General features: G+C 40.0%; 1 protein-coding gene across 1 annotated transcript in view; it reads right to left on the bottom strand.

Annotated features, from left to right (window-relative positions):
• The window catches only part of agbl4 (AGBL carboxypeptidase 4), a 488,448-nt gene that overhangs the window by 444,033 nt on the left and 30,301 nt on the right, over positions 1 to 14,114 (bottom strand). The window contains exon 3 of the mRNA XM_041791008.1: positions 64 to 188. Coding sequence (XP_041646942.1) covers positions 64 to 188 — 125 coding nt within the window. The remainder of the gene's footprint in view (positions 1 to 63; positions 189 to 14,114) is intronic.

The following is a 14,114-nucleotide window of genomic DNA, read 5'->3' on the forward strand; positions in this document are numbered from 1 at the left end:
ATTCAGAGAGAAAACCCTTTTTATGATTAATAGTACTACAGAAAAGGAATACAGTAGGCTGACCTGTGTCTCACAGATGTTCTCCACTGTAAAGTTGAACCAGACTCTGAAGCGAGGGTTGCAGGTGTCGGGACGGATGAAGAGGTCAAACTCAAACTCACTGATGTAGTCAACACGGCCCAGGTTCCCTGCAGAGACAATCAAACAGCTTACATTAGCATTAAGTAGGAGTGGCTGGTCTAAAACACAGATTTAAAGAGGATCATTCTGTGCTCCTTAGAGTTCACTATCCATGGACTTAAAGCATCACAAACAGACACAGATGTGTTAAATCCATAAGTCATGGTGATTTTTAGTGCCTCAGTGTCAAAGTGGTCTCCTGGTTGGCTCTAAAAACATCAGTGAACACAGAGTGCTCTACATATGAGCAGAAAGACCTACAGACAGGATTGTTCCAGTCATCCATATCTGACATCAAATCCATATTCTATCCACGGCAAAAGATCCACATGATCAGTGGAGGTATAATTAATCCAAGGGGAACTATTTCCCAGCCTCCAATTCTCATAGCTGTCCATAAGATGACTGGGTTGAAGATGAATATATGATGGGCTAAATATATGCCTTGTCTGTAGCTTTGATTCAAATGTCGACATGTGCGGGGGAGATCTTTGTGGTGTAAATGCAATTAAGTGACTATAAGAATCAAAGATGTTGGAGCTACACTGATTGAAAGACAGCTGATGACTTGGTTAAACCAAAATATCTGCAGAGCCCAGTACATGTGGCCAGTAGAATGCTGCATAAACCTGTTGTTAAAAAGTGAAGTTTACTGGAAAACACCACAAAGCTTGGTCTCCCTCTCAACGTCCCATCAGGGTACAATTGACCACCTGTTGGCGGCAAGTAGCATAGCAGCAGCACGCACACACCGACACATCTGATTATAGACAGATGGGCTAACTATCACACTGTCAGAGCAGATCTCTCTCCTTCTGCTGTCGGACAGAGCTAATCCACTAGTCAGCCTGTAACACACAAACACACGTATGCACACAATTCTCTGCTTCACTGATGTACCCGTTTTATTATCACAAGGTGCTCTGAAAAATAAACACAAGTATATGAGTTAAAAATTTTAGATTATATTTGTATGATACAGAAATGCAGAGGTAGTGGGACAGAAATTGAAAGAGGTTGTTCTGTCACAAGAAGCTGATGAGTGATCTGTATTTACATCTAAAGCCCATCCATCAGCAGTTCCTGCAGCTAGTGGCCTAATAGTGAACGGTGACTCCCTCTAGCACAGTGGAAAAGTATTTCAGACTGCAGAGTGCTGCTCCAGCTGATTAGGGACAGCTGAGCTATGCTGAAATACATAACATTTTCTTCATTCAATCAGACTCTGATTATTCTATATCCAAGAAAGAGACAAAACACAAAATAGTTTGGTGGTTTGGGCAATAAAAAAGGTGCAGATGAATCTGAGGAATACGGGAGAGAAGCAATGAGCTCTATTACGAATAAACTGCAAACTCTACAGAAGGCTTAAAGCAACTGTTAGTGACTTTATTTGATGTCCATTTAAAACGATAGAGAAATAATTTGTGTTTCTAATTGTCTTGTTTACATTTGTAGGTCATACAGAGGTATCAGTAACATAAGCTAAAAACTTCTCAGAGGAGCTTTAACCATTTTAGTCTTTCTGCCAAAAGGTTCTTTGCTGATGATGTTACACAGCACACCACGTGGGGGGCAAGTAGTGATTTCAGCATAGAGAAATGTTACCATAAAGACCTTGCATTCAGCTGTTTAGAACCATGCCAAGTGTTCAAAGAGCGTAAATATAAAAATTCTTAATTCTTAAGCTACTTTGTGTCCTGAAAGTAGTGAAATATTCAGGCAAAAAAAATATTACAAACTCAGAGAAACAGCAGCAGGCAGGAATAAAAAAAGCCTCACCCTAAGCCTGGGAGAGCTGTATTACACAATGCTTAAGTATTTTCCATTTTCACAAAGCAATCCGGTTTGTGTCAGTACAGTTTTGCCTGATCTTACCACCAATCTCCAGCCTCTCTCATTGTGGCGGGTAATCTGTCTCTTTTTAGAGATCCATATCATTTGGCTCAGCTCAGTAGAGCTGGTTGTTTGACTCCCAAAAGGCTCTTCACTCAGGAACAGCTTAGCTTTTAAATGTGGACTGAACAATGACAAAGGATGGAGGAAAGGAAACTGGTACTCAAACGAGAGCTAGCTACAGTGGCTCACATTAAAGAGCCGTACATCTTGACTTGGTCTCTTACCCACAAGGTTTATTCAGTTGATAGCACATTTCAATTAAAAATGAGTGTGCTGTATGCGAAAGGGGCTAAGCTAGCCTCTTAGCTCAGTGCAAGATTTCTTAAGACCCTTGTCTCCCTTCATCTGGATAGATGACGCTAGAAGGTCTGCAGGACTGAGTAATTTGTGATATTGTTGGATTCCATGCCAAGTAAAATCTGCTAAACTGTGGTAAAAATCACTTTTTATGTAAATTGTAGGATCATATTCAATATGTGTAGAATTTTTCTGATGATAATTGCAGCATACAGGTCCATTTAAAACCTTAGAGTACTCTGTTCTCATTTATTCCTAATGGATGTCCCCCTGCTTCCTTGCCTCCAACCAATAGTTTGAGCTGAATCTTCAGTCAGTTTCTACAGCCATCTAACCTAATGTACTATAACCTGGAAATATACTGCATAACAACAAACAAAGGAATAGAGCTGAAATATTTTGAAAAAAAATCTATTTGCAATTATTTAGACTCAGGTTTTGAATTTGGTATGAATTCTTATACTGAAGGGAATTATGGTTTTTATGTCATCCTTCTTGCTGATAAGAAAAATGTACACATAAACGAGTACAGTAGTATTTTTTGCTGATGGGTAGAGCATAACATCTCTGCTGCAAAATCTATTAGACTGGTATTTTGACACAGTTCAGGTGAATGAAATACTGCACCTTCTGTGATTGAAAATTGGAATAGCCTATATTGCAATTTAATCAAAATTTCAACTGATTGCCTGGTCTTTATATGGAAGACATCTTGCAGAACGGAGTATTTTAGCAGTGTTTACTTGATAAAATGGGGATAAAGTTGTAGATATATTTTGTGAAGTTAAACTGACATATCGATTGGAGCAATGTGTAACCACAATGAGAACAGACCTGTGGATGTTAACTTGCAAGAGGGACCAAAGACTGTTGGTGCTATTTGACAAGATTTATAGATGATATTTTCTCATGTTCAGTGCATTTCTAAAAAAGTGCACCAGAGTTTATTTAACAGTTCAACAGTTCAAGTGTGAATGCTTTGAGAGTGGAAAATTGGAACAAAATGTGTGACTTCCAAAGCCTTATGTTAAAATAGTTCATTTGAGGTTAATTTTCCACAATATTCAAAACCATAAGATAGTGTAGGAGCCACATTTGAGTTTTTATTTACATAGTTTAATTTTACATTGTTAACCTTTCTTTAATTTTGTCTGCACCCTCCTCCGGTGGTGAAGGCGCCTATTAGTAGGAGCGGCAGACGCACAGCCAGGAGATGGCTTACAGTGCATATTGTCATTGACCACAGGCTCTGATTGCTGTGATTTATTTGTTAAGAATCCAACCTTTGTTTTTCATTTATCTTATTTATTTTTGTAATAAACAACACAATTTTGAATCAAGTCTCTGGGGATTTATTTTTTTGGAAGTCTGCATGTATGATGAGGATGCTGTAACAATGTTCCCGTTCCACCTGTGAGTAAACATTAACACAAAGAAAGGTTAAAAGAAAAACCAGTTTTCAAAGTTTTTGGCCATCACAAAAAGTATACAAGTATACTCGTACTTTGTTTCTTCCAGTTTTTTAAATATATGTTTCAATTCAGTATCCAATTACTTAAGACTAAAGCAGAATCCATTATCATGAAATGGATAGAAAAGAAACCAAGAGATGGTTAAATGTTTGACTGAGTAATCGTCCAGCCCAAGTCTCTTTGCATACTGGCTGACTATCGAAGCAGTGGCAGGCTTGCAGGCAGGGACTAGCTTTTGGCTGGTAAGCAATGCAATCCAGAGCCATTGAAAGAAGACAAAGCCAAGAGCAGGCGGAGGGTTGAACCAGACCCAGCTGCAGCAAGCACTGACAAAGAGAGGAGATAGGCAGCAGAACAGCACCTGTTCCAGACAGATGTGCCACCGAATCGATCATCTCCTAAACAACATCAGAGCAATTCACAGAGCTGACACTGCCAAATACTTCCTATTAGATCACAGTGAAAACGGCCCTCTGAAGGTCATATCTCCTATCAGTCTTAATGATGCTATACAATGATAAGAAAAAAAGCCTATCTATGGCAGTCCTTTCAGTATGTATCACTGAAATCAAAATCTGAATCTACACTATCCTTGCTTTATTACAAAACTTAACTGCACAGTCAACTCAAATCCAAACTGAAAAATGCTGATTATCAAATTGTCTCTGATTGCTATGTCTGTATTTCAGATATTCTATAGAGAAAACTAATATCAGTCAATCCAGAGGAAGGTTTGACAGATTGCAACAAACTATGTCAGAGGGAATACAGAGTAAAGCAAATAGTGTGATTGTAAATTGCTTCGTTTTTAGTGCATTTACACAAATCAGGGTTTGGCTGTCAATTTGTAGGATGGAACATTTCTCACTGAACACATGCATCACCTAATATCCATGTGTTATTTACATAACTGAAAGACAGTTTGTTTGAAATAAAACAAACTAGTGGTTTGTCGCATCAAAGACCTTATCCACAAGTGAGATTTTTGAAAAATTTACCAAGGAAAGAGTCCCAAAACATTAGGTTTGATACTCTTCAGGATCTGCATCATGCATAAGGTAGGGCCAGGATTTATGACCAAAACTTTTTACCATGTTTTTTCTTTTGTTGCCCTCTGTAGTAACGGTTGTCATGTCCCATCTAATGGTGGGTAGAACACAACATGTAACCATTTCATTCAATTCTCAAGCAGCTACTTGGACAAAATTTCAAAGTTTCAAAATCAAAGAGCATGCACAAAATAAACCAAGAAAGTCACCCTTATTTTGCCAAATATACACAGTTAATCAAAGGTATGGTTTGGACAAAGAAGCTGGCGTGCCCATTGTGACCTGAATGAGACGGGCTTCCCCCTACTGCTGCAGTGACATCATAGTGCTGTTTAAATTGAAGGAAAGCTCTGCTGTTACCTATTCCCTGTCCACATGGGATCTGGAGCTGCAAGTCAGTGGCAAGCGATGGCACACCTAATCAAGCACAAATAAAAAGAAGATCCACCACACACAAAACAGGCAAAGCTAATTTGAAGCAAATAATACAACAACAATAAAAAAAAACACATAATGAGCACACACAGTATTAAAGCAGTATTATAATAGTATTGTTGCAACCCCCCTCTCCCCCTAAAACAAGCCTGTGATGACAAACTCGACTCATGTCAGACCATAAGATCACAGAAAAATAACTTTATATGTCTCTCTGTATTCACTTCTTTGTAACTGCATGTGTAGTTTTAAGTTTAATTCTTGCCTTCTGAGGTGTCAGACTGCTTCCAACAACTCCTGATTTGGGCGTTCACAATAAAAGCACTCAGGCAAAATTACAAATAGAGGCTTTTATTGTGAAGAACTTGAAACCTTTTTTTGCTTGTTTTAAAATAATCATTACTTTAACTTAACTTTGGCAGAGGTGCCAGTGAGTGTACAGAGCAACCATGTTTACAGCTGCTTCTTTGTTCTTGTTTAAAGCCACAGCCCGCTTTTTTGAGCAATCGTGTGCTTAAAACAAACAAATCCCAAGTTAAAACATGTCTCTATACAGTCGTTTAAGCTGTATTGCGCAAATTGCTGCAGAGCTGGGCTCAAGACTAACCTATGCAATCCACTGCAGCTCACAGCTTGTGTAACAAGTTCCCGAAAGGCAGAGAGAGACACTCTACAAAGACAGTGCACTCACTGTGTGTTGCTGTTATTACAAACTAAACTTGGAGAGGAAAGAACACACGTTTTAACTAGGCCTGTTAATATATATCGTATATCGTGATAAATCTGGAAAGTTTAACGTGTTAAAAAAAATAACAGCGCAATTTAATCATATGACTAAGTTTGACCACAACTTCCTCCCGTAGTCCTCCTGCACGGATGTTTACTTGTCAGGGATGAAAAGGTTAAAGGTGGGTCAACCGCAGCCAGCAGCGATCAGTGAGGAGACAGACCCAGGTCTGCTTCACGGCCAATTTCGATTTTAAATAGATGTTTAATCGGAGTCTGGATGAAACAAAACTTGTTTGTGTATACTGTGGTGATCAACTCTTTACACCAAAGCACAACGAGTCTTAAGTACCACCTCCGGGCAAAATCATCATTGCATTTGGGCTATGTTAGCAAAGATGCTAACAACAACATGGGATCAAGCCATAATAGTTAATGTTGCTAATGGTAGCAAAGACACTAACAACAAAACGGGATCAAGCCATGATTGCTACACCAGTGCAGTCCAGCAGACCTGGATTTGTCCCCAAAATAACAGCATCTCAGCTAACTAATGCGATCACTGATGGGTCATCAGAGACTGCAGACCATCGACATCGTTGACGACAAGGGGCTTCAAGACATCATCCGGGTCACCTCGGATGACCCGTACTACACAACACCTACGAGAACTACTGTCACAAGAATCCGTGAACTGTATGACAGCTAAAAAGGCAACTAAAGTGGAGCAGCGGGCCCGAGCTACATTTATTTCACTGATGAGACCACTGGACATCAGTCAGCAAACACAGCTACCTTGGGGTAACAGCACACCTGATCATTCACTTTACAGCAGAAGTTATTTTGCACCTGATTTGTTTGTCTGCTGGGCTGGTTTGCAGTTTATAAATATCACTGCTCAGTGAATTAAGACACTCTGATTTACAAACCACAAATGAGTTTAAAAACTCTAGCTTGTTTAATATTTCTTCATTTAAAAACCATACTTGTACTAATTTATGTCAAACAAAAATGCAAGCAAATGGTTGTATCTTAAATGTTAATTTATAGATGACAATAATAATAATAATAATAATATAATAATAATAATAATAATAATAATAATGGAAATACATTTTTTAGTAAAACGCGCTTTCAAAGCACTGTTAATAAAGTTTAAATTATGAAAATAAACACTTGATAATAAAAACGTTTACAAACCTAAAAATTACTAAGCCTGTTAGTGATGTGATTAACTTGATTAATTTTTTTAATCAATTAACAGCACTAGTTTTAACTCACTGCTTTGTTTTAGCTTGTTGTAATTGAGAAATTACATTTATCCTTGTTACCAGGCTGCTCTTTAGCATCAGCACAAAACAAAATTTTATCAGTAACAGTACTGATACCAGTTTACTGCCATTAGTGTAGGGTATATTTGAAGTCTGATTTGTCACAGTGGCATGCCATAGGTTGTCCCACTCTGTAGGCCAAGTACGCTTATGCTACAAGGAATTTGACTCTGATTAACTTTGCTCTCAATGTACAGGAATTAAACATTCAATATGAAAAGAAATAAAAGTGAAAAGAGTATACAAATCAAAATATATATAAGCTCTTGTTGGGTGTTTTCGCTATTCAAAATACCAATTTACTTACGTGGCCATACATATCCTGTCATTTATTGCACGCCAATTCAAGCAAGATGGAGGACGCTTGAGTGGCTGAGCAGTACAATTTTAAATGCAAGTATTCTGGTAATGAGCTAATGATATAATAGGGCCCTATGAAATCCATTTTATTTTTTGCCAAATTCTGTTTGTTTTTTTATTGTTTTACTCTCACAGCCAGTTTGAGACCCATGCCATGGGTCTCAAACTGGCGGCCTGCGGGTTAATTGCAGCCCGCAGGAAGATATTTTGTGGCCCCCTACTTGACATCAAAGAGTAGTGTTAGTGCAGCCCACGGGTTTTACACACGCACACTACAGCCTTAGTTGCAAAAATCCACCAGTTTCTGCTGCCAATTAACAACACTGCAGCTTTAAAGCCAAAAAAAGGCTCAATTCATATTAGATCCATAATATGAATAAGCATTTAGAGATAAGAACAAGAATTTAAAATAGGTGCCTTAATCCCCAAATGCATTTAATTAACACACTGCAGCCAAAAAAAACACTCTTTTGATGTCTTCATAATAAAACAATCTTCTGGTTCTTATGGTTGAGGGCAAAGGCATCACCGAGTTTTGCTTGGTTCAGGACTCGGGTTCTGTCTGAGTTTAGTGCCAGCAGTACCAGGTTGCTGGTCTGAGGGTCTCCACTGCCGTTCCTCAACTCATTCTTTAAACAAGCAAACATGAGAACCTGCAATCACAGCACACTGATTTGACAGGAAGGGTCAGAGACACGGATAGGAGTTTAAATAAGTCTATAAAAGCATCCAGAGGTTTTTGCCTTGTAAACCAAACTCCTTCCCCTGAGTGGGATTAAAACAGCTGCGCTTAGGGTGACAAATGTTTTCCCTGCATAATTGTCTGTCAGCCACAAATGTAGATATCATATCTCGTTTTGGTGAGCGACTCAGTTCAATCTCCCGACTGATTTAACCCCTCATTATTACCTCCGCCAAGGAGGTTATGTGATCGGCAGAGTTTGTGAGTAGTTTGTTAGTTTGTTTGTTTGTTAGCAACATAACTCAAAAAGTTATGGACAGATTTTGATGAAATTTTCAGGAAATGTCAGAAATGGCATAAGGAAGAACTGATTAGATTTTGGGAGTGATCCGGATCACTGTCTGGATCCAGGAATTTTTCAAAGAGATTCTTTACTATTGGGAGATAGGGCTAATCACGGAGGTCTGCGCTCTCTGAGTGCTTTTCTAGTTACAATCTGTAATGCCAAACCAATATCAACTAATTAAATTACATACAATTTAATTTTATGTCAACAAGAAGTGAAATTGTGGTCTTGATATAAGTTTAAATGTGGTGTATTTAACTCCAGCTCTCATCAAACAGTAAAAATTCTTCCCATAACAGTAAAGACAATTCTGTATAACTGAACATTCAATCCAAATCTGGACACAGGCTGTCCTATGACATGAGAGGTCAGCATGTCTAGCCTTGATGCCTCATCCAAAATGCACAGACAGGCCCCAGTTCATCATGTGTACAGGGATGTCAGGGGGATTCAGATAGAGTGGACATGCAGAAGAATGACTGTCGTGCTCATACATGTGTTTAAAGTCAAGTTTTCACTCAGCAGGTGAGGGTTTGCAGCTATATAAACTATACTGTCACTATATCTATAATAACACAGCCGTGTGATAATTCTTTGCAGGATCCTGTCTCTCTCTCGCTCTCTTGCTCTCTCTCTCTCTCTGGCTCTCTCTCCCTCCTTTCTCTCCAAGAGGGTCTGGCTGCAGCCCTCGAGCAAACCTCTACGCTGGGGCGTTCGGCTGGAGACCTCTACGGTGGGGTGAAACCTCTTCGCTGGGGCGTGACATACATTGCCCAGGCCTACACTGGGGCGTGCAGCATGTTAGCTGTTGTTAGCATGACCTAGCTGTTGTTAGCATGACTACACCGCTGTGCTTATGACACATTAGCATAGCAGCATACGGGTCTACGCTGGACTGTGCAGTAGCAAACGCCAACCCATACGCTGGGGGTTCGGTTTAGGCATTAAAACCCGACCGGTTAGATTTAGGGTCAGCCTGTCGGCAAGCGGTTAGAGCTGAAATTTCATCGCGGGTAATATACGTCACGCCCCAGCATAGAGATCCGCCAGCTTGGGCAATATACATCACACCCCAGCGTAGAGGTCCATGGCTTGGGCAATGTACGTCACGTCCCAGTGGAGAGGTTTCGCCCCAGTGGAGAGGTCTCCAGCCGAACACCCCAGCATAGAGGTTTGCCAGAGGGCTGCAGCCAGATGCCTCTCTTTCTCTCTCTCATTCTCCTCTCTGGACTCTGTGCACTGATCCCAGGTCAGGTGAAATAGGGCTCAGATCAGGTTTTGTGAGCAGGTTGCTGTTTTAAAGCCATAAACAGTTATGCCGAATGCATATTTAATGAATAATCCAGTCTTGTAAATTCATCATCAGTGGATTCTAAAAACATCAAAACGTTAATATGTTACAAGGGCAGCATATTTTTGCCTGATCTGCTTAGATTACTTGCAGGTAAATTCTCTTTCTAAAGTAGCTAATTAACCCTTTAGGATGCAAACATGCAGCACCCATTAAATGGGACCTGCATCTAATATTGGATCATTTTTCTTTATAAACATTACAGCAGCCTATATATCAATTGTTGGTTGTAGTGATGTAACAACTGTAACGATTCTCTCCTCATCTCTCTCCATACATTGCTGTCTGTCCGTCTGCCTCATATCAGACTGCTACGTTAATGAATACATGTATTGGCTCCTTAAGCAACTAAAGGGAACAACAGTATCTGCATGAGGAATTATTAAGATAATTGATACTCGAATGTAACATCATTTAGACTGTGGGACTTTGTAAAATCTCGAGTCCGTCCAACTCAAGTTTGAAGCCTCTGAGGGGTGAGTAGGTCTTCAAGTTGTGACTTCAGCTGTGTGCCTCGCGCACAGACACACCTCTCTCTCTGTGACTCTCTGGTGTAGTGAGGTAAAATAACTCAAAGCACGGATGAGTTTTCTTGAAGGTGCAACATTATGTCGCACAGCACTGCCCCATGTTGAGCTGTGATGTTTGCCGGTGTTTGGTGCAGCTGCTTTGACATGTTTTATATTGTTTAGGAGGGGGCGGGGTGAGTGTTTGTGAAGTGAGGCACAAGTTGTGCCACACTTCAGTGATCCCTCGGAACATATTCCCAAGATATAGGTTCCTCTATCTAAAAAAACCACAGCATTTCAGTCAAATTCATTCAATTTCCACGTTAAATAGTATATTCCTTTTTTTTTTTTTTTTTTTTTGGACAATTCCACAATTCTGTCCACGATTCCTTTAACACAGAAATCATAGGGCCCTAATATAAAAGAGGGCTTAAAATTTCTAATCATTTTGAAACTATTATTTTAAGTGACATACTGTTACTTGTATTAGCAAGTTCTGGGAAGGCTATTTAGGGTGTGAGGCAATAGGGAAACTCCACAGAAACAAAAAAGATAAGGCAGGAGCAACTGGTGGCAATGAGTCATCTTCCGCAAATAATATGACCTCAACCTAGAGTGCCTGAGCAGACTACACAGGCTACAAAGGCTGAGTCCTCCAAAGGATGCTACCCCTGAATTGAGACACAAAATATCAGGTTATAATTCCAACAACTAAGGGCAAGGACATGTATGCATACCAACTTAATACCAAATGTTTAGACAAGTTTGTGTAAAAGAGCCAAAAATAGAGACTAAACTCCCACCTGAATGCTTCTACTTGTGAATACTGTAGCATTGGTGGCATAGTCAGCAGTCATGGCCAGTTGGATTATTGAGCCTGATGCTTGAAGGCCAGACGTGAGAGATGGCTTCAGCCTCACTCTCAGAATTATATGTTCAGCCGGTGGAGCAGCAGGGATATGACACGCCATTGATCCCCGTTTTAATTTTATGGTGGCTACCTCCTGATTCAAACGCTTTGGTGGGCTGGTAGCCTGGCCCTTTTAATCAATCCCATATCATTTAGTATTTAACTAGCATAAACGGCCAATACATTTTTTTCTGAAATGCCTTCTCAAAGCATTAAAGATAAACTTTATAAAGTAACGATAAGCTATGCTGTGTCTGTATGATGTTGAAAAGCGATGAGCAGTACATGATATTTGTCAGGAAGTATTTTGGTTCCTTTTGCAACAGACAGAAAGTGTTAGTGTAAGAGAAGCTAATGAGCTACAGACTGAAGGAAGATGAGAAAGAGAGAAAATACAATTTCTGGTCTTTGAGATCTCTTGCATAATTCCTCTGGAGTATCATCGCTCTCCATTTCTACTTCTTCTGTGGTGTCTTGAAATGTTACGTTGAATATCAATCTTTGTCCTTGAGGGAAAACTAGAGCAGCGTTTAGACATTAACAAATTGGCTTTCAACGAACAGCTCAGCCCTGCTGGTGCAGCCCAACAAAACACAATCACTGGTTCTGAACAAGATTTTACACATGACAGCCTCTCCTTGAGGAGAACCCTGAAAAAAAACTTTCTTTCTCTCTACATCTTTGTCTGATTTCTACTGTTACTCTATTTCTCATTCAAGAAAGAACCAAGTCAAATCTGGAAAAGTCAGAGTCTGAATCCCACAAAGCTGCATGTTGTTACTCAAACCAAAAGTGACAGTATGAAGATGAAACCTTCATCATGACACAGGACTGTAGGCAAGAAACCAGGGTGCAAATATGAGATGGCCAAGTGGACAGTCAGTCATTCACATATGGGCTCTCAGACTGTGTGTTTGTATGTGTGTGAGTGTGTGTATGAGAGAGAAAAAGAGAGCTGGAGAGGGTGCAGAAGAACCTGGCTAATGTAATCCCATTATGGAGGTACAAGAGGGAGCAGTCACAGTGCTCAGCCTACACAATGGGCCGGCCTGCAGCCTGTAGCTATCCACTGGATGGATGGTTTGTGTCATGCAGATGGATCATCGTGGAGCAGCAGCCGGCCGGCTGCCTCGGGCCTGAGGTGAAACTCTCTCACACAAGCAGCCATTAGAATGGTAATAGGCAGTTCTTTCCAAATGAAATAGACTGTGTGGTTACAGTGCTTCCTACTTAGCAGACGTGTGGGCTGTCATGTCCTTTATCTTTGAATATTTTAATATACAGGTCTAATCATATCATTTCCCCCATGATGCCAGAGAAAAATAGAAAAAAATGTACACGTATTTCATGAAAGAATCAGTGTTAATTCAGGAAGTAGTTTTGCAAAACTAAATTAAATACCCCAAACTGCAATATGGTTAAACTGTCCCAAGCTATCTCAGGGCAGTACAATACTGAAATTAAAGAAGGGGCAAACTTTAAACATTACCCCCACACCACCACCCAAAGTCACACACAAACACATCTATGCCAGATAATACATTCAATTTCTTTTTCCTGGCAAAGGCAAGGCCATAACTTTATTTAAACAGCAGACTGGAGATTAAAAGAGTGCTGTACTGCTGAGGGAGAGCAGCCAGGCACCTTTTAAAACTTATTTTTTGCTCTGTTCCATTTCATTATTGGAAAACACATCAGTTTTCCCCCTGGCTGCTCTGTGGTGTAAGGAGGATTCCTGGACACAGAAGAGGGGGACTGATAAAGATAGAATTGATTCCAGCCAGCAGCAGCAGCAGCAGCCACAGTGAAGGGGTCTCAGTTTAGACCTGCAGCTAAACGTCTACCTTTGCTCTGTCTCTCCCTCAACGTCTCTCTCTCTCTCTCCCCACCATCTTAAAGCAAGTTGTCACCCAGGCAACATCAATCTCCTGCCTCATGACTTCTTAAAGCCTGCCTTCTCCCCTGATGCCTTATCACTTCATCTGCAGGCAAGATTAAAGAGGTCACCTCCAAGTTTCCACAGTCTAACTACCTAACAGGTATCCTAACTGAAACCTGTCTCTGGGAACTGTTTAAAGGATGAGTCCACAATTCTTTCAAATGAGTCTAAAAGGAGTGTTTAAAAACATGAGGCACTGCGGAGCAGTGGGGGGCAGGAGGATTCGTGAAGGTGTGAAAGGTTCAAATTATCATGTGTAAAGATCTATAGCCTGGATGGGCTCACTCAGTTTTCATCAAAACGTTCTGTGATTGGATAAAATCACAAACATTTAACCAGTAAAACAATGTGTGATTGGTGAAAGAGGACTGTTACTATTTGTCGGACAGTACACCCACGTGGGTAAGCCCCTCCCTTTTCATATCGTTCCTATATTTTTATATTCATATTTTATTATAATGGAATAATACCCACCCATCCTTCTTCCTATACACATCCCTTCTACGTTATAAATAAATATTACTAGGCTATATGTTTCAGGTTCTAAAGATTTTATTCATATGATATGATTAAACTTGGCAATTGTAAAATAAAAAAGAGAAGGCAGATCAGAAAGAAAAAAGCTTTA

The sequence above is a fragment of the Cheilinus undulatus genome, linkage group 7 (genome assembly GCF_018320785.1).
Source record: "Cheilinus undulatus linkage group 7, ASM1832078v1, whole genome shotgun sequence".
Classification (NCBI taxonomy): domain Eukaryota; kingdom Metazoa; phylum Chordata; class Actinopteri; order Labriformes; family Labridae; genus Cheilinus; species Cheilinus undulatus.